Genomic DNA, 25,474 nt, shown 5'->3' with positions numbered 1-25,474 from the left:
ACAGAAAAAGTGAGGACAGTAAAATTCAGAGTCTGTTCTAAGAAGCGTTGACAATTATCATTATTAAAACAGAAATAAAGCCATTAGTTACATGTAAATAGGAACCATACATACAAACATATACATAAGATCAGTTAGTATAGTTTATCTACACAGTTGTAAAATAAATAATAAATAAACCCCAAATAAAAACTACAATTCTGGACGGATATCTGTATTATAAGTATTATTGGTATTGTAATACTAGTGCACATATACTATCACATAAACAACACTGACAAATGGAATGGCAAATTGATACTCTTAATATGAATTTGTGATATCGAAAGATCTTAATTAATAACACAAAGTAATTGCTTCAAAAGTAGCAACTTCAAACACATACAGCAAGGGCTCGGCACAAGACTGCTGTTATGCTTTCTAATTCAATTTTGAGATACAACTGTCTTGCACTAAGTCTGCAGCATTTAAGTTTGTACATGTGATAGGTAATAATGTCCTTTCATCTTCAATGCATATTCAATTTACAGTAACCAACTTATAGAAATGTAAATCTATGTTTAACAATTTGAAACTTCATTACTAAGGCACTAAATTTCATCCTTGAATAAAATAATTATGTTAATATATAAGGACAGGTAGGACAGGTATTGATGAATATATACACGTCAATTCTTCTCTATCAAATGTCAAATCAATTTTTTTTGTCTCATTCACTTTGTATTTTTATCATTCACATTTCAATAGCTAGACAAAATGAGGGCATCATGAATATGAGATAGTGAAAATGGTTATGGTAATAAATAAAAGCATCGCTACATGAACTATCCAAGCATATGGAGGATACAGCTTTTGGTATATACAGAATATGGTGTAAATAAATGTCAGCTGGTATATATTTACATATCACAGTCTCTCCTTCAAATTCTAGAGTGGTATATTGAAAAATGAGAATATTTGCAAGTACATATATCTCAAAAAGAGAAATCAATCAATTGATTAGAAGTTGGAGGATTTCATCTTCCCATTGGACGAATTTTGAGTGGATCGGTAAGAAGGATTTTTTACAGTGAGAAAGACGAAAAAAGTTTATATCATATATGGAAACAGTTTCAGGTTTCATAAAAGGTGGCAGTCTTTGTGATCCCTGCAGGAAACAAATTAAAAACAGAGATGGTGGACATATATAATACTCATTTTCATACTAGCTCCATTGGTAAAACTAGATATTTCGTTAGCAACTTTATACGTTATCACAGACAAGAACGAAAAAAAATAAATACAACCAGCACAATTCTGTTGTAACATAACATACATTATATAAGTTTGTCAAAGAAAAGAAGAAAATTCATGGCAGAATCTTAACAAACATGCAAAACAAGAAAATAACCAACCACATCCACAACATGTGCTAACAATTCAAATAATGCTTTTTTGATACGAAGGGCTCGCACATAAGGAAAACTGCAAAAAGTTTTTCCAGTTTGATGAAAATGACAACTTATATGTCAAATATATAAGCGTTAGAAAATTGATGTGATTCGATGTTATTTGTAACACACATGCTAATTATTACTTTTAATGTTATGAAAGATTTTGTTACGTAATAACATGTAACTCGAAAGAAATGCTACAAGTTGCAATGTAGGAATAAAAAGAAATCAATCCAAAATAACCATTTTTCTTATTATAAACATCGTAAATACAAGCTTTCAGTTCTTGGTATTGAATATACATAAAATTTATACATTTTTAATAATCAAAGTTGATACATGACAATGGTTGGCTAAGCAATATCGCTGGCTGAAGTAGTTAAGTTGCTGTCCTATCAAAGCAGATCTGAGTTGTAAGATTTGGCAGTGGTGTCATCTTCAAGTGAAAGGCCGCTACGTTCTGGTGAGCGGCGACGGGAAGAACTCAGGTAGGAAGTGTCCGGGCTACGGCTCCTGTACCTGCTGATGTTCAAAATAATAACAAATTGTGAAAATTGCAAAATAAAATGACTGAAAAGAGGCCAAATTTCTACATCAACATTTTCGTTACATTTCAATATTTGAAAAGTTAAATAATTCAATCATAGAAATATAGAAAATATCAATAATTCATTGATTCAATCAATTAATATACACATGTATTACTGACCCTTACACCATTATCTTATTGTTGATTGAAAATATATCATTTACTGGGTACACTTTTTTAAATTCTCCATACATCCATTTTGAAAATTAGCCTTAACTTGTTATTGTTATTGGTTGGGTCAACTAACAGAAGCTGTAGACAAATTATAATTTCAAACACTGGTAATCTATACACAAAAATAATTTGAAGAACACCTTGTGCATCAGTTAATAAGGTATTGGTAACCATTAGTTGTGCTGCATATTTTCAGCATACACCATGTACGTCTAATCTGTGTATATGTGAAAACTATGTGCACTCACTATATACAATCTTGTCTTTTGTTTGTCAATCTACTTATCTATATGCTTCAATATTTCTAATCTATCATGCTTATTAAATACAGACCTCAGTTCCAATGTTCGCCATCTTGAATGCATTAGGGATGGAAGTGTTGTTGTTTGAATAATGAATCACTGTGCAACACAACTAGGTGCACTATCTCATGTGCAGTTAATACAGGAAACATGCATGTTAAATCAGAATGTCACAATTCCACAAAATAACAAAAAAATAAAACAGCATAAAAATCTGCAATTGATGAAAAAAAAATGTATATGAGTGAAAGTTTAAAAATTCAATTCAATATTGAGGTGAAGGATGCAGGATTACTAAAATATTTTTTTTATAAAACAGTTCCATAGTACGTTCTTTTTCAAAATTGGAAAAAACAACACCTTTTAAAATTTAAAAAACTAAATGAACTTGCATTTAAACATGAGAAAATTGAAAGTTCAATCAATTTTAATTAATGTGATCACAAATAAGATATCAGACAGCCGACACTAGAACTGTTAGCCTCGTTACAAAGTTATTTCAACAAATGTGCAAGCTCTCCTAACTGAAGCACATACTTATTTATATAAACTTTCACTCATACCTTTGTCAAAGAAAATTTTCAAACACACACAAGAAGATTTTTACTGCATGTAAAAGTTGTGTGTGTACCTGGTAGGACTGCGTGACCTTGACCTTGCGGGACTTGTGGACCTGTAGCGAGTGCTGCTCGAGTAATCCAGTGTCGGTAGTGGGGGCACCAGACCATGACGTCTCAGCTCCTGAACCGCTCTCTCTCTGAAAGACCAGCAGTACACAATAGTCAAACTTCATTTAGGGTGGGAACCACTATCAGCTAGTTTAATTTATAATTATGGAAGTGGATGGAAATTGGCCTTTTTATACCTTAACCATATTGAAATACAGAATCAGACCACACAGAAATACACAATCATTGAAATGAGACTTTTAGGTAAAAAAGCCCGCATTCTAACAAGCCCTACTTACAAAACCAAAAGTTGTGCAAAGCAATAGACATTTTATCAGTGCAGAACTTCCGGGCTTGTGTTAATATCAACTAATGAATACAAAATGGGAATAAATCATGATGGAAACGTCTCCTATATACATGGGAAATTATCAACAAATACACATATTATGTCTTACAGTCAACATATGACAAAGTTAGCACATACAAAATAAGAAATTTAGAAAAACTGTTATATCTTAAATGCTATGCTTAATGAGAGCAGATTAAAAATAAAATAAATCCTACAAAAGTAAAGACATTATTTAATCGAATAATACAGCTTGGAAAAGTCAAATACATGCAAAAATACTTCCAAAGGCTGAAGTACCATTATAACTTGAAAATTTTATTACACTGTTGTTATTCCAATAGCATATGAAACAAACACAAGATGCAGTTAGGAAAGTTATGCACCCAAATGCTTTTGCAAACACATTGGCAACATATAATGAACATACATATTGACACATACATGAGTTAGTAAGCATACTGAAACAGTTCCCATTCAATTTTTAATATATGATATACAAAAATATAAATAAATAAAAATGAAATAAATACATCATTACTTTTAATGCAATACTCAACATTTACCCCCATAACCATTCAACATGCAAAATTGAAGCACAGATATAAAGCATGTTTCCCCCAACCACAGTATATACAATACAGCTTGTCATGCAGTTTTTACTTAATATGTATACTTCTTCTTACTTGTGTCACATAATCACAGCTCTTATAGCTGTCATAATTGTTATACAGGTTATTGAATCGCTCTCTTTCCCTAAAATAACATAGCAGAGGGATTGGTTACCGAAGTTTATGGCAATGAAATATAACCTATATTTCCAGTTAATGAATTCACTCATCTGCCTTTGATAATTACCATCAATGCTGTTATGAATTGCAGCTCAACAACTTCATACATGACATTATAATTTTGTTACCCACCTGCCAAAACATCATGTTAATGATATATTTTCTAAGTCAGTCAAAATTAAGGGAGGAAAAGCGAGATGGTATTGAGCCACGTACATACTGACATTGGTATTTTCTGAAATTAGCCACATGATATTTTCTAAAATCTTAATGAATAAGGAAGTTTGACACTAGTTCTGCCGACTCCACCCTGCTTAATTACTGGTAATCTCTACCAATCCCATAACAGATGGAAAAGCATCAACAATTGACACCATAGATAACCACAGTTACCCCTTCTAACAGGTGTCAAAGATAAATGAAAAAAAATAATAAGAAATGGAAAAAGTTATTCTCTACATTTCCACTCACTGAATTCCCCCATCATTGAAGGACATGATAGTAAGACTGCGAGCGCCAGACGAAGTTCGGAGACTATAACATGATGTTATGGACATGATATACAAATGAGTGACCATTTGTGAATGACAAACTCATAATTAACATAATATATACAATGTAAGATTATTTATTAAGTGAGCACTCAATCTTAGTCTCAATATTTATATTAGCAGAAATGCTTAAGATTTAAGTCTGCTCTACAAAAACATAAAATGAGCATGGCAAAACCTACAAACACTGCAATATCAATAAATAACCTTACAACTGAAAATTCAATGTTATGTAGGAAAAAACAATATGTGAGTGTTATTACTTGGGAACTCGGCAACTCAACACTGTGACGAATTTTGTCATATGAAGACATTTGAATATAATACTAAGTAATTTCATGAGACAAACTGAAAATAATAATTGTGAACACAAACCTTACATTAAATACCTAAATATCAAAATTTATACAAGGAAAAATGATCTCATACAGTAATTAATATATATCCCCGATAATGCAGTTGCCAACATAATCAAATATCCATCCCAATTTCAATCCTACCTTTCTAAACTTATCACTAGTGAGCTGTTGTTAAGCAAAAATAAATCCACATTGTATGTTAAACTGCCCTCGATTCAAATCAAATGTCTTCGATAACAATATTGGTCACATTTATATAAAATCTATCCCAGAGGTCACTCCTACCTTTCAAACTTCTCGCTGGTGAGTTGTCTCCTAAGTCGCTCCACATCTCCCTCCAGTTCCACATTTCTGGTGCGCAGGGACGCGATCTCACGGCTCTGACTCTGACTGCAAACGCGAAGAAAACATGACATTACTGCAGGATGACTGATATACTTCACTTGATCAACTCCACAGAACTGAACAGGAAATGGAGCTCACAAACTTACCATATTTAACCACCTTTCTTGCTTCCAATAATTGACCGTCTTCCTATCAGCACCTGTATATCAGTGCCTTGATCCTGTTTCCCTTTAAAATCACCCTATTTCGAGTCGGAGCCTGCCGCTGTATCTTGGCAATATTTTATTTGATAAGAGTCACTACATAAATCAGTACCCTATCTTGACCTTTGATACCTTCCTTAATAATACTCCTGTAAACCATGCTACTCACATCTTGCTCTCATTGAGTGAGAGTCTATCCTTGAGCATCTGTATCTCAGCTCCATGCTCCTGGTTCTGCAGTTGTGAAGTGAACTCCTTCTCCCTGTTATTCTGTAGCAGAGATTCCAGGTTCTTGTTTGTGTGGCGCTCCGATGACAGCTGGCTCTTGTACAGCTCCGCTTCTTGGGCGATATCATCGAACTGGCCTTGCAGCTGGAAAAGTTCAATACAAAAATACAGTGAGGTTTAGTTGTTTCTTCCATACATGTACAAATATGTAGAAGGATGGGTGACAGCTTGAGAATTTAAATATATAGCACAAACACTAAAGAAAATTTGTAAAGATTTATCTCCAAAATTCATGCACATTTTGTATACACAATATGTAGTGAATTTTCCCTATACTAAGGCTTCATGCTAAATAAAAAGGTACCATACAAAGACTTTTGTAGTTAACAACATTGGTCCAACATCTTATAAGTAATTAAGAATGGCCAAAAGATCAAACAGGAATTAAAACAAGTTCCTAACCGATTCCTTATCAATGGTGAGAGCAGTGAGCTGCCTCTGTAGAGATTCCTTAGTTCCCTCCAGACGTGAGCACAGTTCCCGTACGGCAGTCAAATCGGAGAGAAGTGTGTTCTTATCATCATCTGTCTGGCGCAGGTTATCTTCCAGGTTTGCTAAACAGCGAGTCAGGTTCGATACTTGGAGCTCGTAGGCCTGCTCGGCATTCAGATGCTGCAACAAGATTCAACCTTTTAGAAACCTAAATTAACATGTTTTTGTAACCTGAGCTTAAATAGTAAAATCAGTGTTTAAATCATGAACTCTTACTCTTTGTCACTAAAAGCCAGAAAAATACCAAAAATATTTCCTATAAATTCAATGAGAGTACACATCCTATTCAAATGAGGTCATAGATTTACTCTCTGAGAGGCCAGTCCCTAATAGCCATCTAATTTTATGCCTATGATCCCTTTTTCACACTGAATATTTGTTTGACTTGTCAGATTGGTTTACACTGATCTAAGACACTGAAGCAAATCTGTTGTTTTTGTTTTCCACATATTATTTCTGATTCCATTCAATTCCCCTACCTCCTGAATCTCTCGCTCCTGGTTATCGACCTTGTCTCTCAGTCTGCGGAGCTCAGAGTCCTTGGTCATGATCTCAAGTCTCATGTTAGATCCATCACTCTCCAGCTGGTGGGTTGCAGTCTGGTATTGTTCTGCCTCCGAGGACAGGGCTCGGTATTGGTCTAGGAGGTCTGAGCGCTCCTTCTCCTGAAAAATAAAGCAAAAAAACAATTATAACCTGGTAAAAGTGGTTTAACAATGAAGGGTGTAAAAGAGTGATAGACTGGGTTTGCTTGTCTCAATGATAGTGAACAGTACAGGTCTTAAAGATCTGAGCACTCCTTATCCTGGTAAGGATAGAAGTAAAGCAGGAGATCATTTAACATGGAAATAACATTGACCATTTGCTACATCCAGTGGTAAACATAGTCTTTACATCACACTTTCCTGCATCTTTCATTTCTGAGAGTAATGGGATCTTAAATACTTCTTTATAACAAATAAAAACCTTCCTTGTATTCCTTAACCACATATATCTAAAGCACACTACGCACCTTGCTAGCGAGAGTATCCTCAAACCGTCTCACTTCAAGGATGTATTCCTGAACCTGCTGTTTGAGACCTTCCTTGTCCTCCAAGGCCTCTTGGAGTTCCTGGTTCAGTTTCTGAGTAAGAAATAAAATATAAATACAAAATTCTTCTATGAAGCGGATATATTTAACACTAGAGATATACCAGTTACCTTTTTCCCCCCTTGAACCAGTTTATTTTTTTGAGTTTACCTTTTTTTAAGTTTCGAATGGTTGCATTTTCTTCAAACTACATAACATATTGTAAATACACTGCCATTTAGAAAAACAAAGTCAATTAAGATTCTCTCATTTTTCTTAGGCAATCTCCTTTTCTGTCAGAATTCTTGTTTATTGCTTTGGCATTATCTTAAATACATACCTGGTTCTCACGAGTCATAACTGACAGGTCATCTTGAAGTCTCCTGTTTTCTCGCAGAGCAATCTCCTTCCCACGAGAGTTTTCATTGAGATCATCAGATGTGCTGTCCAGCTGGCGACGTAGCGACTTCAGCTCACGATCCTTCATGTTGATGTTGTCATTGGCATGGCTGAAGATATTATGGTCAATTTAACTAAAATCAATTTGGCTTTCAATTATCAAATAGAAACGTCTTTGAAGGCAGAATCTTACTGGTGCTGTTAGGAAAAGGAAATGGCAAATACCTAAAACAAACAACCTTGTATTTCTGCTAAAAAAATCACAAAGTTACATTTTTACAAGTTAAAAAAAACATTTCTGGCTTTATAAATGCAAACTTGATTTTTTTCATGATACTTAGCACTCTTTAAATAATCATAAAATACCTACCCAAGCTGGGCGTCCAACTCACTGATGCGAACCTTCAAGTCACTGATGAGTTTCTCCTGGAAAATAAAATAGTCTTATAATGACTTTGTGAAGGTCTTAGTATTTGACCGCTGTAAACCTTTGATAAAAGCAATATGAACTAAATTAGGATGTTCACTGAAAAATTAAAATCTGCACCAAAAGAGAGCACATTTTTTACTGTACATGATGTCCCTTAAATAGAGTAAATGTAAAGAAAAACTTAATCTTCCTGTTTATTACGCAGAAAATAGATTTTCAATAATAATTTTGATGATGGTCTTATACAAAACCATTCATAAATGCCCAATACCCACCTTAAGCAAGACCTCCTCATTCAGGTTCGCGACCTTCTCGGTCTTTTCATCCACGCTTATCTGGAGGTTATCCTTCTCTCGATCCAGCTGGCTAATGGTTCCGCGAAGCCCAGAATTCTCATCTCCCGAGCGAGCAATAACACGCTGGAGTTCCCCAATTCTCTCTTCCAGTCGGGCACATCGTTCCTCCTGGGCATTAAGTTCACTCTCGCGACGGGCAAGACGCTTTTGGGTCTCCTCTAGGCCACGATCTGTCTCCTCAGCCAACATCCTAGAGAAAAATTGAGAAATATTTATTGATACATTAAGATAATGCCCTGTTACCAAGATCTCCTTTTAAAAACAGATTCTCAATAAAAAATATATTTTAAAACTGCCTTTACTGCGCTGATTTAAAGTCAATGTGTTATGTATATAGGTTTCCTAACATAAATATCTAAAAAAACAAAACATATACAGTTTTAGTTCTTTTTTACAACATTAAGTTTCATTATGTTGAGGTCCTTGTTAAAAAAGCTTAGAGATTCTATCTAATGCTGTAAGGGTGTCCTAGTTGTTACAGCAACTCACTCCCTACTTACTTCATCTGAGTGGCCTTAGACTTGTTGGTCGATGAATCATCCTGGGCCTCGGACAATCTACCGGCCATGTCCTTAATCTGAGCTTCCAGACTGCGAACATCCTCCTTGAGGGTGGTGACGCGCATAATCAGCTCACCCCGTTCACTCTCGGCCTGCTGGAGGGCGGATTCCAGGTCTTCCCCACGCTGTTCTAGCTTGGCTTTTTCAGATAGGGATACCTCTGTGGCAATCTAGAATGAAGGCACTCTGATATTGAGAAAGTAGAATTATTGTTAAAAGTAACAGGCAAAGGCCTGATTTGTTCTTGCTTTTTGCATGAAAATAGGTTCAACATTTTCAAAACATAAACTCATCAATCTGAACAAAAACAACAATAACTGAAATTAAATGGTTAGCAATAATTGAATGGAAAATTCTTGTGTCTTTGAATATTCCTAATGCTGCAGTCTACTCACAGATAATACTACTAAACATAATTATAAATTGCTGGCTAAGAATACAAATTTTACAAACCTTAAGTCTCTCCCTGAGGCTGTCCCTTTCAGTGGTCATCCTGCGAAGTTCCGACACAGCATCATCCCGCTCGTTCTCCACACGTCTCAGAACTGCCTGAGCTGCCAGAGATGTTTTCGGAGACTTGGGTGAGCGAACCAGCTCTCGTCGAACTTTGTGAAGCTCATCCTTGGCCTGGGGAAGCATAAGGAATCATTAATAGATGGTAAAGTTTCAAAATATATCCAGTTTAATTGTTTGGTAAGCGTGTCTGTGTTGGATTCAAATAAGCACAAAATGTTTCTTCTAGTTGTTTTTCTCTGAAACACTGACCAGACTGTTCAGCACTTGATTCAAGTTAAGTTAAAAGGATTCAAGATATCTTTGTTTACTTTTAAAGGTGAAATATTTATGGAGCGCTCTTGTTTAAATAAAACAAGAACTGCTATTTTAAAGAGTTTTCTTAAGTATTGTTATAAATATTGCAAATCACGTGTGTTTTCATGAAATTTCCAGAGCAGTAAAGGTTTAAAGTGAACAACGATGACTTAAACAAAGTTCTGAACAATCGGTCCAACGTTGTTTTCTATAGAACTTAGAAACAAACATTTGCTTATTAAAGTTAACATATATAATCTGCAATGTTAAAAAATTCAACATTTAACGTGTTTTTGAAGTACAGACACTTACCTCCTCATACATCTGGTTCAGTTTGTCTCTCTCTCCAGTAAGAACCTTCACATTGGCCTGGATCTGTAACATACACATCCAACATTAGCAAAACTTCCCTAAATATAAAACAAGAGTATTGAGGCTTCCATTTAATCAAGGGCATAACTTATGCAGTATATAAATTTTGCATAATGACATTGTGAAAGTGCACTTATTTCCATAATCATAATAATTTTGAAGACATTTTTTTAGTTACGGCCAACAAAAGTTTGTTTTTGCACAATGACAATTCAGCCACTATGCAGACACCATCCTCCATGCTTTTTGCTAAACACACAGTGGTAACATATCATTGTATTATAATTTTTTTTATAAAACAGAGTAAGAGCACAAACTTGATGAATATTCATGTTAGCAAATGCAGGCAAATACCTCTGCCATGTGACGTTCAAACTTGTCTAGGAGCTGTCTCATTTCATCCCTCTCCTTGGTCAGCTTCACAATCTCTGCCTCCTCCGACAGACCCTGTAACATATAACAACAATGAAGGAAATACATACATACAGGGGTGGTCAGGGGCTGAACAAAGAGCTTTTATGATGATTTAAAACAGTTTAAGCTGAGGCACATGTAATACTTTCAATAAAAGGTTCATTCTGTAAGCTTGTTAAGTTCATATCTTTATTACATATAGCATCCTTAAGCGTTCTTTGTAAAATCATGAGGAAATGGTTACATGGTCATCTGCTTAAGATCTTAAAGAATGAATCTTTTCAGTTTCATCAAAGACCAACAAGTTCAGCGCTGCTAGCAGCTTTAAAAGCAATCACTTAATTAATTTAACTTGGAGTGTAAACAACTTCTTTCGATTTTAACTTTATTGTTCATGCATAGACAAACAAGCAGTTTAACAGTTTTTCTTTTTTATCTTTTAACCCATTTGAAACATTGGCCAATCTAAGCATGTCTTTTTTATTAATTGCTAATTAGTTTCTAAGTATTTCATTACACTACATGTAACAATAAACCACGTCATGCAGCGTCTACTTTATTACAACAATTCTAATAGGGCTATTTTTGTAACTCAGAGAAGTCACAGAATTAAACAGTGTCTTATTACAGAACAAAACAGTGTCTTATTACAGAACAAAACAGTGTCTTATTACAGAACAAAACAGTGTCTTATTACAGAACAAAACAGTGTCTTATTACAGAACAAAACAGTGTCTTATTGCAAATCAAAACAGTGTCTTATTACAGAACAAAACAGTGTCTTATTGCAAATCAAAACAGTGTCTTATTACAAATCAAAACAGTTCTTGAATGTTTATAACTTTTAATGATGTTGTCTTTCTCTCTGTACTCGGAAATTTGAACACCAAAAAAAGTTCAATGTGAATGTAAGTTTACATATTAATTAGCAAGAGAAAAAATCTGGTCATATTAGATTAGTGGATCAGCAAAATGTTAGCTGTATGAAAAACACATGAAGACATCACCACAACATACATGTTTCTACACAAGTTGATAGAGAGAAAACCTGCAGTCCCATAAACAAGCTAACATTTAACAAATAAAAGAGCTACATGACATTACATTACATCACAGACATTCAAATACTAAATCATATGAGAAACAAAATTGTGAAGCATTTGAAATAAGCTCGGCAGTGATTTAAAGCAGGTATACTCACTGTTCTCTTAGATTTTCTTTTTTCGTTTGTGTCCTATCAGATAATTTATAGTCGCAGTTAATCTGTCAGCGTCATTTTTCCTCAGGGAATACGTATGTACAAATCCTTTAGTGAACTCTTAATTGACGTTTTGGTCTCGATTTTTTCCCCAAAAAACTAACATATAAACACTTGTTTAATTTAAAGACTTTGCATGGCACTTCCTGTATACTTTTAATTTACGTACTACCTTTGCCATCAAAGTCTGAAAATGTTACAAGAACTTCTTTGTTAGTATTTTGAAAAATGCCTTTAGATTAAGGGTTTACTAATGGACTTGTAGAATACTATTTAACAATATTAAAGTTAAAAACTGTATATTTGCTTTAAAAAATATTGAAAGTTCGGAGTTTATTTTTTTAGTGCTGATTCTTCATGAACAAGTGAAAACTTATATGTCGATAGTAAGATAGGTGAGAGTGCCACAGAGTAAAAAAAGGACAACAATCATTAAAACCAGAGTCTTGCTATACATATTTGTATTGTCTCTTGCAACATGTGTACCAAGTTTCCATGACTACCTTGAATGTTTTTTTTAGTAATGACCAAGTTAAAATAAAAACGATGCCAAAGCCATGACAAACCTCAACTTTGTGTCTTTGAAAAATGGACAAGCTTACAAGCTAAAATGCTCTGTAGCCTAAAAGCCATCAGTCAAACAAATATCACTTCAATTTGTCTGAGTGCTTTCAATATTATTTTTTTTAAAAAGGACCATGCCAGTTTGGTTCAATGCAATACTGCTATAACTTCTTAAATTAATTACAACTATAGTGTAATGAACCCTCATATAGTGCCCTGTCACCTCTGTGCAGGAAACAAACATGTAAGGGACAAAACCCACACAGGTGTGTGTGTGTGTGGGAGGGGACAATGATGCCTTGCTGTGTTCGGAAACTTACTGGGTAATACCACTCAAAAGGGCTGAACAGTTGCTAGTGAAGAAAGGAAACGCAATATTTTTTTTAACTGTGTACAATAATTGCATGTACATAGAGGTCAAATGAAAGTACTCGTAAGATATTCATATGAACAACTCAAGGCATGTCAGGACAGCGTAACAAATGCATCTGACTGTGACATTATTGGATAAATTTGGCTTCCAAGAATGCCAGCTATGTAAATTTGTATTGATGTAATAAACTAATGTAATGTGGTTCCTTTTTTTTAATTTGTATCTTTACTTGAAAGAAACAATCAAAGATGTCTAGATTTCAAGAAATCAGCCAATCTATATGAAACTAAAGATTAATTCACACAAGTGTTAATAAACTATTCCACCACAAAATCAGGCTTTAACTCAATTACGCTTGCAGTAAATATTAAGGATTTTGCCATTTTCTCACATTTCTTTAAGATGAGGGAATCTCAAAAGTTAGGAAAGTTAAGTTATTTGGGTGTCAACTTCTTCATAAGGGTCTTATATTACTTACACTCTTTTTCTTGACATCATTTAGCTAGGAAAGATGGGGATGAAAGATTAAAAAAAGATGATGAATGAATGAATGAATGAATGAGTTTTGAGAATCTTTAATAAAATGTATTGAAAAAGACAAAAAACTATCCCAAGACAATAAAATGAAATAGTGAGACCTAACTTGAAAAGGGGAAGAATTCTATATAAAATTCAATAAGCAAATTTGCAATTAGTCGCGCAATTTTTATGAAAAGCTCTACAGTTAAAGCCAAAAACCAAACAAAATTCAAAACTTTGTTATTAACTTTTAAACACCATTTTAAACCAAAAGGCAAAATTGTACCAATGTATCATTTACTACATGAAAAATGGTTACTATCAAAACTAATATTGGTGGGTAACCTACCTTTGTTGGCGTAGCACGGGCAGATGAAGCACGTTTGGCAATTTTCAGGGCCTCATATTCAGTGCGGTAATAATCTCTCTCTTCCTCCATAACTCGCATGATGGCCTCATACTGGGCAGCAGCCTGAAGATTTTATACTCTTTTATCAAACAAGTTACCTTTAATTACTGTGCAGTACAGTCCAAATTGACGAAAAAGATTAAGATCCACAAGACATATTATCTACCTTTGTCTAAGGAAAGGCACAACAATTACAATAATTATTGTTTGAATTTAAAACATTCTTTTTATTTCTACCCTTCTTGACATTTAGTATGCATGTATATTTTATGAAACCATATCTATCTCTGTACAACCATTTAAGAAAAATCTAAACAATATACAAATATTTAAACTTTGCAAAATTTTCTCCACATGTGCTACTTAAAAGTTTGCCTTTGATTATTATTTTTTCATATAATCATGAAATTCCCTTGCCTTTCCTATTTGAAAACCCTACCTTTTTGTCAGCCTTAGCGGAGGCATTCATCTCGCGTGCTGGACTTGCAGACCGCGATGAAGGTCTAGATGGGGTACGAGATCTCGGGAGTCGAGATGGAATCTCCCCGCGTAGCATCTTCTGGAATGCCTCAGCCTGGTCGCGGTAGTAGTTGCGCTCCTCTTCTACGCTGCGGACAAAGGCGTCGAGCTTGCTCGGGATCTTGCCCTTCTTTGAAGTACCAGATGGGACGTTCTTCCTCTTCAGTCGCTCAATTTCCAGGACCAGTTCTTTCTCTGTAATATTTAAATTAATTTTCCTTATAGAGGTTGTCGAACACAAAATCTTATGATTATTAGACAAAGGCTTGTGTAATATGTATAATCATATTGAATGACAATAACTGTCCATTTTGGAAGCACCATTCTGTCATCATGGAGACAAACATGTGCACCTTTCTGCCCTCAAAGAGTTCACTACTGAAGACTGTCAAATATTTCTGTAGTTTTGATTAAAACAAATAATATCATTATAAATACTTACAAAATTTACATATTTGCCAGTTGACACCAAATTTTACTTCATTTTAACCCAATTCCTAACACTCTTGGTCCAATTTAAAATGTTGAAGTTCTTCGCAGCCCAAATCAATGTGCCCTTTCCTCCCTTACCACCCTGTCCCTCATCTTCAGCACCCTATCTTTTTTAAAACCTGGCTAAAGCCCTTTCTAGTAAATATCCTTAAACTAACAAATCATCATGTACCATCAGTCTACACAAGATTTTCAAATATACCAGTATATAATAAATTGAAATCAAGTGAAAACAATATGTTTAGTCTTCTTTAACTATTTTTTTTACCCTGAATTTTGTAGTCTATGCTTCGACAACACTAACACAGACATAAAATCACTCTTTGACATACACTTGGACAAATACGAAGAATATCAAACAAATTCAACCTTAAATCATACAACTCTGACCATATTAATAGATTAAGAAGTATTAACAACTTAAATCCTATCAAAGGTTTTAAATTGCGCACCATTTGCCATGAGTTTGTTGACCCTGTGACTGAGTCGTTTCTTGTCCTCGGCCACACGATCGTGAAGTTCTTCCAGTCTCATCAAGTCTCCAGACTTCGTTGTCAGCGAGGAGCGAGCCTCTGCTAAGTCCTTTGAAAACCGCTCATTTTCCTGAAATAATAATATTTCCATGAAATCACGTCCTGACGCTTTGAAAAATATTCATTTCTTACAAGTATATAACTATTATAACATGTTCAATTCTTTTACAATGATGGTATGTACATATAAGTTGAATGGATAAGATAAAAGATAATGATCCCTTAACTTTAAGAACTAACTCAATGCGTAGAGATCTTCAATACCATGTTTCAGAGGCCAACCAATAAGCTGAAAATATTTTTACTTTTATCTAACTCTTTGCACCCAGAAAAATTTAAGTCTCGAGCTGTTTAGACCATATACGCTAAAAAATTATTATAATCAAACCAGATGATCTGAACAATACGACAAAAAAAATTTGATCATTAGCTTGGTCAAAATTCACAAATATTTGTCACCGAACTAACTAATGCAATGATTCATTAAGATCCATCAGTTTATCCTATAAACTACATTCTACGTACAGCCCTGAGTTGTGCGATTGTAAGATCCAGGTCTTCCAGCTCATGTCGGGATTTTTCCAACTCATCCTTCGCTTCGATCATTTCCTTGTCTGCTGTTTTCAAGACAATATTTCTATCTGTCTCAATCCGTTTAGCATGTCTGTCTACGTTCTGTAGATCGAGTTCAAGGTCACTAATGCGGGCTTGAGCCTTGCTAAGGTCGGTCTCAATTTCACTTCTGTCGGTAACTGCGTCACGGAACTTTCGCTCCATCTCGCGGTTCTTCTGTTGCAAGAAGTCAATCTGGAATACGAAATATACTTAAAATGGTTATACTTTATTTCTAATCTATATATCTCCTACTGAGCTTCCTTTAAACTGCAATATCTTCAAAATAGATCTGATAACACAAAAATGATGCTTGTGATTGGTCAAAAGATGTTTTACAGTGGTAAAATGTATATGAAGTCCATGAAACAAGTGATGTCATCGATGAAGCAGCTGTTATGTTGCAAACAATGAGTGTAAATACTAAATACTAACAATCTGTTCATACAATGATTAAACAGTTATTCCATAAATGATGGCCTTGACATTGTCACTTAATGAACTTAATCACAATCTTTTGTAGGATTTCTCCAACTTCTTTGACACTATGTCTGGCCTTATGGGCCATATCATGTAAGGATCATCTTAAATCTTTAGGTAATAATTTAAGTTTAACAATGACATAATTGTCATCTGTTTGAGTGTGGTTGGGTGAATGCTGATATTAAAATGCTCTTACCTGTATATTGAGGTGTGAGATCATTCTCTCGTTGGCCCTGTTCCGGGCCTCCAGGGCCACAACATCCGAGGGTCGTCCGCCGTCCAACATTCTGTTTAGTCGTTCTATCTCCTCATCACGACCTTCAACCTGAAGTGATAAAATTGTATCTATATCATATCATTATTGAGGGATTGGAATCATCACAGCTGTTTGCTGCTAAACATAACAGGTCCTTGGTTTGATCCTAAACTAAGGGGTTGAGTTTGCTCCGACTCAAGGTTTGTTTTGATTCTCCTCTGAGGGTTTGGGATGACCCTAACAGAGGGTTTGGTTCAATTCTTCACCCTAGAGCTTGGTTCTATCCTCACGAAGGGTCGAGGATGGGTTAGGGTTGGGTTCAGTCCTCACCCAAGGCTAACTCTCTTCAAGACTCTCATTATAGTATTTGTAACAATCTAAGACATAGGTCATAAGGGTTTGTTATAATGGAGTCAAAATTAACAATAAATAATTTTCCAATTGCATCACCTGCTTTTAGTTAATTTTACTGCAAGAAAGTTATCTTGCATGCTTATTCTGGCTTTATAATCATTATTACCTAAATGACTTTGGAATCTTTGAAAAACATGCACAAAGCTCTTGCTGTACATCTGTAGAATTCGAAAGTACTGCTCATTCCATGTGTGGGGTTGTGTGTGTGTCACTGATATAAAACTTCCATGAACATGCTTGAAAAAATGACAAAACAATAAAGTACTATACTTCACATCATTGTAAACAAATGTTTACATGAGTAAGCCAGGGAAGTGTACATATCTGTTGTGGGTCTTCATTTTGTCCTGGTGACAAAGCTGATTAGGGCAATAAACCAACAGGAGAGTCAATAAACGACGATTTTGACTCACACCATGAGAAAGACGGTAAGGCTCAACAAACAGAACGAAGGATGGGGCAGTTTTGGTAGACATGAGTTGTGTGTTTTTCAGTGGGTTACGGCTCATTATTTGCAAATAGGATTTGAATAATGCAAGCATATAATATAACTTCTACAGGGTACTTAAGTAGACTTTGTTATCAAACTCCAGAAGTGCTCTCTTGTTATGTTTATCCTTATTCAATTATCTTAAATAAATGTTTTGCTGACATTTATTGACAAATATTTCTTTTAATGGTATTGATCTATAATTCAATTAATTAATGTCACATCATAAAGGTATTAAAAATATGTATGTGGAAGAATGTGATTGTCAGTTTTAAATATCATTAGAACTTCATTTACAGGGTAATCAAACACAAGAGAGACCAGGAAAAAAATAAGGAGCAATTTGATTTCCATTTTGCAAGGCCAGACTTGTTCAAAGTCGACGGTGGTGTTATAGCCAAAACCAAACAAAATTTACATCTGAAAAGATCCCGCAGTCTTTAAACACACGCAAACTCAAATACCAAAGATAACTTGGCCCATTTGGAAAATTGAAAAGATAAGTACTTAAAGGCATATGATGATTACAAATGGATAAACTTTTGGTTTCTGATAACGGTATTTCAATAGCAGTTTTTAAAATCTTTGTATGCAGTGGTAAAAATGTCTGATATTGCCCATTTAGTGTGTTTGTAAGACGATTAAGGGGAAAGTTGACATAGACTTGACTTTCATTTAAGTATACTTATAACTTAATAATTAAGCATTGAAAATTCTACTCTATTACTTCAGTAAAATTTATTAGCAAAACAATTTCATGATCAAATATTAATTAAATACATTGTATATATCAGTCTTTTTTCATTTTGTTTTATTTAAGCTAAGCCCACCCCACCCGCTTTAAGAATCCACAGTGGCTGAATGATGGAAATTAAATGTTACTATTGAAAATAAATGTATTGTGACCATGCCAAAGTCATTGTTCTTCATACCATACAAAACAATTATTGATTATGCAATATACAAATGTGTACCTTATACTGGTACATACCTGATAACATTTAATTCCCAAGATTCAACCCTATACCATGTATCTCCTAATTAACACAACCAAAGTTCCAAAGGTTCGAAAGGTCACTACACGAAGTCTTAATTCTTATGTGTGTATTAAGCTTGTCATAAAAGGTTGTAATTACAAATCCAATAATTAAAGACATTTGATATGTCAATATACATGTCCCTACAGACGCCTATATATATTGTCTTTTATAAGGATCAAATCACAATTCAACGATTGGGCAACAATAAAGGGATATCATTTTGAGATAAAGTCGTTCAAGGTACATTGTAGTAGGAATGTCACCGCCACATTAAGGCTAATATTTTATAGTCTCAGCAATATTTAAAATTAAGTACATGTTCATTAAAACAAAAGTAATTGTATCAAATTTCTGTTGACAATCTTGGTCATGATATCAATTATAGCATGCCTTTGTATGAAATATGACATGACTTGTGGAGTGAGATACTCACAGTGTTATATACATTGTAAACTTGCATAAAGAAAACAGAAGAATTTCATTTAATTGAGACTTAATACTGGTAGTAATGCTTATGTCTCCTTCGATGGGAACACCAGCCAGATTTTGTTTTAATTGTTTAGAAAAAATCCAACAAAGAAGATGGCTCAAGTTCCTCTCAGCCTTTAACTTATTTTACTCCCCAATTGGAATAACCATACTATTAGGCTCATAGTCGAGTCATAAGTCGGGAAGATCAGGGGTCCAAACTAGTACAATAGCACGCAAGCCCTGCAATAAAATGCTTTCCAGGCTTGCTCAAATTCTGGGTTTTATACAGCAGGGCTTGTTAAAAAAATGTTATGCCAAGCTTTAGTATATCAATTCGGGCTGGTTAATCCGAAAGCCTAATTTTGATGACTGGAAGACAAGGAGAATGATTAAACATGAGCATGATAAACTCATCATGGGCCATCAATATTGATCCCATGCTCATGAGTGACAATTTGCAATAAAGAACTCAATCATGATTAACAATGAGGGAAAACAATAGTTTTACAACCTACTGTGTTAATATACTAGTTGGATTGTAAATATTTAATGTTCAAAGAGGCTGGAATGTCAATAAAGCAGTTAAACAATTAATAAAAGACTATGAAGTATGGTTAACAACAAGTGACAATGCCAGCAGTTGAGAAAAAGTTCCTATCACCAAACACATGGCATTGTATGAGGGACACATTAGTAGCAAGGTCAATGCATTAATCATTCTAGAACAGAACAGAACTCATTGTTTATTAAGTCTAAGTAGTGTACATATATATATATAAAAAACACTTGTCACAGGTCTGAACATATATTATCATTCAAAGTATGAGCTGTCCATTTTACACCAGTAACAAAAGTGGTGTTGGTCACGGGTGATGGTGCTTAGTTTGGGGTCAGCTTGTTTATCCTGGCCTTTGGGTTGGAGCCATAATAGCAAGCAATGACCTGTCTGGCATATTCAAGATAATTGGAATCATCGGATTGTAAAGTAGACATCATACTTATGAGATCTATTGCATAAAATTGACAAGCATAAAAGATTTAACTTTAATAAAACATCAGAAGAAAAAAAACAGTCAGTGACTTTGAATACAAACCCACTACAATGGCTAATTTATATTTGTATGCATATTTAAATTAACACTAAATTAAAAAGGTTCAAAAGCCTCGTAAATGATGTTTGACATATGGATCAGTGGTTGCTGAAAGTGCAATTTTCAAAATCAACTAGGCAAAAGCTAGACATTGTTGTTCACAAAAGCTTCAAATTTGTTACAAACAATTCACCAAAATGTGTCAATCTTTTGACTGATTTTATTACTGGCCTATGGATCAATACATTGGTTAATAAAAGCTTCTGATTTTTTTTATTAAACTAATAAAATACAAAAGCCACTTCAATACCACAATATATATAAACTCTGTCAATGCCATAAATAAAGCAATTGATTTCACTTTCTATGGCTTACCAGCTCAAAATCAGGATATAAGCCAGAAATACCACTGGCCAGTGCCCCTTAATATGATCTTATAATAAGGAGTTATTAAGAACTTACATGATATTATGCGAACCATTATTGGAATTATGTCTGATATTTGTTGATCAAACACGCCCTAATTCTTTATTCAATGTCAATATTTCCACGATAGATTTGCATGGACATGCAAACTTGTAATAGCGTAGTTCAAATAGCATTAAACCTGAGTCATGTTACAAAGATATTCAAATTTTACTCTGCAGAAATGAAAATGTTCAATACCTCAACAATGAAAACAAATTTAATTGTTTAATGTGTTTTAAACCATAACCAATAAATTGAAAATTGATTTGCTTTCATGAAAGTTCAATCAATAATGAGCAGTTGATACAAATAACTTCAATAAGAGTCAATCACTTTGTTTCATGTACATTATTGAAGCATTTTACAAGTCAGCTTTAATTTCATTTCAAGTTTGTCAGATAAGCATTTTATTGTACACATTCTTAACATGTAACCATGGAAATTTGTGTAAACAATATGGAGGACAAAAGTGTTAAACATGTGCAGATAGCAATAAACTCTTTCAATTGCAAAGAAATTGGTTAAAAACATAGAAGAATTCTTACCAAACTCAAAAAATAATCCTAGTGTCCTACACAAGTTTCAAAGTTCCAAAGCGAGACCAATTTTACCAGTCACCCGTACGTTAAGTCAGTGACGTACAACCAGCTTTATTACATAGCCAATATCCTGCTGAAGATCTATCTATAGTAATATAAGAGCTGAATGGATTCCACTATACCAAGTTTGAGCATGTCACTAAGATCCCGGGATTTTCTCTGAGGTTCAATAAAGGGCGATTAAAATGCAGGTATAGATTTATCAAGCCTGTAGTGTATCACACGGTTGGTTTTAAATATACAAACACTGAACTGGTAATCTAAATTGGCTAGCATTAAGGTGAAATATTGGTTTAGCAATGATTTTTATTAGGTTTAAGGCAAGTTTTGTCTTTATGGGTGTACTAGGGGTGAAAGATAAAAGTCAGATATTAATTTTAATTTATCAGAACAATGGGTTTTTTAATTAATTTATGCAAGCTAGCTAATTTGTTAACGCCTTTTATCAATTATATTTTAATGATTATCTTCATTTAATTTAAGATTTAAGATTCTTCATCAATTAGCTGTTCTATCCATTTTTAATAACACATAGCATGTTAACAATTTAAATTTCAATAATCAGATGCTGCTTGCAATTTTGTATTTAAATATTCATGTATTCTGCTTCATTTCTACAATACATGCATACTGATCCTCATTGAAACAAAGTCTACCACTAAACAATGTTAGTTGCAAATAGCGGGACCCAGACCACAGACATTTTCAGTTGGTGAGGTCCAAGATGAAGATAGCGAGGGGGGGGGGGGGGGGGGGGGGGGAAGGGGGGTTCAGTCAAAGTGATAATATTACATTTAATAAGAGAATAGGACATAAACTTTTTGCTCACTGCCATTTTTATTCAGATATGTTCCAAATGCCAAAAGATATGGGTATATATAACCAATTGAAGTAGGTCTGTTTGAATAACTGTAGTGTTTTGTTGTTGAATTAACCAAAGTACACAAATAAATGGTTAAAAAGGGTGTTTGAGCATACTCAACATATCCTACATATGGGGATTTGCTTTCAAAGTAATTTGAGTCATTTATAGCGAGTTGGTCGTACACTGAGAACACATAATTTTTAAGGATGTTCCAAACAGAATATTATCTTCTTAACATTTTCTTTCTTAAAGAGCTCTAATATTTTAGGAGTCCATTAAATTTGTGGAACAAACAAGCCACCACATACTGCACTGAATATTCGACTGGAGATAAAAAATGCTGTTTGTTCACATTCACTTACATACTACTTCAACGATATGAAGAGCAAGCAAAATATTTTGAACCCAGATTCCGTTTGGTAATCTTGGTGTTAAACATTCATGATTAAATATAAATTAAATAGCTATGTGTATTTTCTTCCATGATTATAACCAGAGCTTTTCATCTGGTATCAGTCTCTCTTAAAATTGTTTTGGGCTTAAAGAATGTATTTGAAATCAACATCCAATTAATTTTCAAAGAAAGCAGAGGTTTTTTATTACCTGCCAAAGCTTTATTAATCGATTTTGAAATTGAATTGAACTCCAATACAATCATTTGTAGTGTCACAATAATGAATTGCACTATCAGATAAGAAACTGTCATCATCATTGGGTAAATCCTTGTCAATGCTCTTCATTTTCAATGTATCAGCTTTAAGTCAATTCTTTTTTCTACCTTTTCAACCAAGCTGGAGTTGTTGAGGTATAACAATTGAAGAATCATAGGTTCAAGGAAAATAGAGGTTAAATACTTCAACTGAAAATACTACAAGTCAAGAATATATGCAGGAATTAACTGTAAACTTCCCTTTACATCCTAATACAAACTACAATCTTAACATTATCAAAAGGGGAACATATCCTTAATGAAAAAGGTAAATAACCACGACAAAGATTCCTTAGTCATCTCAAGTTACGTCCCTTTTTAACGTTAACATTTTGTTTCAATTCAAAAGTAAAGAGTAGTGTTGGGAATCGGTTCCAATTTTACTAACAATAATCGGTTTCAATCAAGTAACCGATAATCGATAGTACAATCATTTTATAAATACTAGATAGTACCTGAATTGTTGTTTTATTCATGTACAGTATTAAACTCTAAATCATTATATGCACATACGTTATGTCTATGATTGAAGATATTAAGTGTTGTTGTTTAAAGAATAATTAATTTTTGTGCTCATTATGGATTTTATTAAAGCTGACATCTGAACACTTAATAATTTTTATTTTTTTCGATGATCGATTATAACCAAATACAATCGATTGTCGCCGATTTCAGGTCCAACTAGAACTGTAAGCCATAGGCTAACGAATACCCCCCACCCCTCCATGTCTAGGTTGTTTGCCCTGGAGTTAGGCCGGACAAAGCTAATTTTGCCTACAAGGGGAGATAACTCCAGTCAGGGTCATGTGACCTGTACCAAATTCACAGAGGCGAAAGTTTACAACATGGCCATTAATTTCTGAAAGTTTGATAAAGATTTGTTGAATAATAACAAAGATGAATCCCGGACAGGGCTTATTTTGCCTACTTTAACACATCAAGGGGAGATAACTCCAGTCAGGGTCATGTGACCTGTACCAAATTCACAGAGGCAAAAGTTTACAACATGGCCATTAATTTCTGAAAGTTTGATAAAGATTTGTTGAATAATAACAAAGATGAATCCCGGACAGGGCTTATTTTGCCTACTTTAAAACATCAAGGGGAGATAACTCTGGTCAGGGTCATGTGACCCGTACCAATTTCACAGAGGCGCAAGTTTACATCATGGCCATTAATATCTGAAAGTTTGAAAAAGATTTGTTCAATAACGACAAAGATGAATCCCGGACAAAAAAAAAACGGACGGACAGACGGACAGACAGACGGACAGACGGACAACCCGATTCCAGTATACCCCCCCCCAAACTTTGTTTTGGGGGGTATAAAAACTTTGTTTTGGGGGGTATAACTAATCGATTTTCGATTATCATCGGAACATCACTAGTAAAGAGTTTTCATATTATAAGAAAGTGATCAATATGAAATTATATAAGTCAAAGTACTCTTTTTATCCCGAAAATGACTATCCATTTCCAGATACCAGTAGCAATGCTATGTTAAATGCTGCAACATGCAGTATCAGAGAAAGGACTGTTGTGGACACAGGCACTTATGTGGTCTATGAGACAGAGTCAGACAAGATCATGTCATTAAGCACGTACCACTGTCAGTAATCAATCTACAATGAGATGGATGAAACTAATGAAAGCCTACCTGTTGTCGGAAGCTAGCCAACTTGCGGTCAGAAATCTCACATCGGTCTGACAGATCCGAAACCTGTTGATCAAGCTCCGCTATGCGCCCATCGGCAACCTGGAGGAGATCAGCCACGTACGGGTCATCAGCTAAACTGGGTTTGGTTCGATGGTAGTCATCAGCAGGTGGAACGGTGCAATCAATCTCCATACGTTGGCGACGGAATGGTATTGTCTTTTTCTTTCCTCCTGTAAAAGTAATTTATAAATGTATTTGTATGGGCAAGATTGTTAAGACTTCTATCTAGTGGTAATTATGTACAATTCTCTACAATCAACAAACACGAGCTCCATGCAGCAAATGCCAATGCTTAAATGTTGTTTTCCAGGCAAAGGAGGGGCAGACTTATTGTTAAAGAGAGATATGGGCCTTGCTTTACAAATGCATAGTATCTCTGGTTACATGTATCCTAAGTTTCATTCGAATTACTCAGTACCTTGAATTGTTTATAAGTTGTGACCAAGGTCAAAGTGTCTACAAGACCCCGACACTTAGGCTATCACCAAACCTTGATTTTTTTATCCTTGACAAACAGACAAAACTAAAATACATTTTAATTATGAAGGACAATAAAAATGATATATATGCAGAGGCCTTTACCAAAGCCACTACGCTATAGGTAGGTTGATAGTTTTTACACATTCAAATAGTTAATGA

General features: G+C 34.4%; 1 protein-coding gene across 10 annotated transcripts in view; it reads right to left on the bottom strand.

Moving 5' to 3' along the window:
* Nucleotides 1-1,089: 1,089 nt before the first annotated feature.
* The window catches only part of LOC128229189 (centrosomal protein of 135 kDa-like), a 31,605-nt gene continuing 7,220 nt past the window's right edge, over nt 1,090-25,474 (bottom strand). Inside the window, exons 4-26 of one of the 10 annotated variants that reach the window (XM_052940921.1) lie at nt 24,776-25,005; nt 16,913-17,041; nt 16,147-16,428; nt 15,541-15,691; nt 14,517-14,791; nt 14,018-14,140; nt 13,097-13,129; nt 10,895-10,987; nt 10,481-10,543; nt 9,812-9,985; nt 9,299-9,528; nt 8,718-8,988; nt 8,383-8,438; nt 7,954-8,122; nt 7,557-7,667; nt 7,024-7,209; nt 6,455-6,664; nt 5,934-6,136; nt 5,502-5,606; nt 4,778-4,840; nt 3,130-3,255; nt 2,530-2,550; nt 1,090-1,955 (exon numbers count right to left, since the gene is read on the bottom strand). In XM_052940921.1, coding sequence (XP_052796881.1) covers nt 1,829-1,955; nt 2,530-2,550; nt 3,130-3,255; nt 4,778-4,840; nt 5,502-5,606; nt 5,934-6,136; nt 6,455-6,664; nt 7,024-7,209; nt 7,557-7,667; nt 7,954-8,122; nt 8,383-8,438; nt 8,718-8,988; nt 9,299-9,528; nt 9,812-9,985; nt 10,481-10,543; nt 10,895-10,987; nt 13,097-13,129; nt 14,018-14,140; nt 14,517-14,791; nt 15,541-15,691; nt 16,147-16,428; nt 16,913-17,041; nt 24,776-25,005 — 3,431 coding nt within the window. In that variant the 3' untranslated portion in view covers nt 1,090-1,828. Of the gene's footprint in view, nt 1,956-2,529; nt 2,551-3,129; nt 3,256-4,201; nt 4,272-4,777; nt 4,841-5,501; nt 5,607-5,933; nt 6,137-6,454; nt 6,665-7,023; nt 7,210-7,556; nt 7,668-7,953; nt 8,123-8,382; nt 8,439-8,717; nt 8,989-9,298; nt 9,529-9,811; nt 9,986-10,480; nt 10,544-10,894; nt 10,988-12,155; nt 12,189-13,096; nt 13,130-14,017; nt 14,141-14,516; nt 14,792-15,540; nt 15,692-16,146; nt 16,429-16,912; nt 17,042-21,491; nt 21,620-24,775; nt 25,006-25,474 lie in introns of those variants that run through there. The other 9 variants (XM_052940928.1, XM_052940922.1, XM_052940930.1 and 6 more) reach the window with 9 other exon arrangements.

This window comes from Mya arenaria, chromosome 3 (assembly GCF_026914265.1).
Source record: "Mya arenaria isolate MELC-2E11 chromosome 3, ASM2691426v1".
Lineage (NCBI taxonomy): Eukaryota > Metazoa > Mollusca > Bivalvia > Myida > Myidae > Mya > Mya arenaria.
This window is presented reverse-complemented; position numbering and strand designations above follow the sequence as displayed.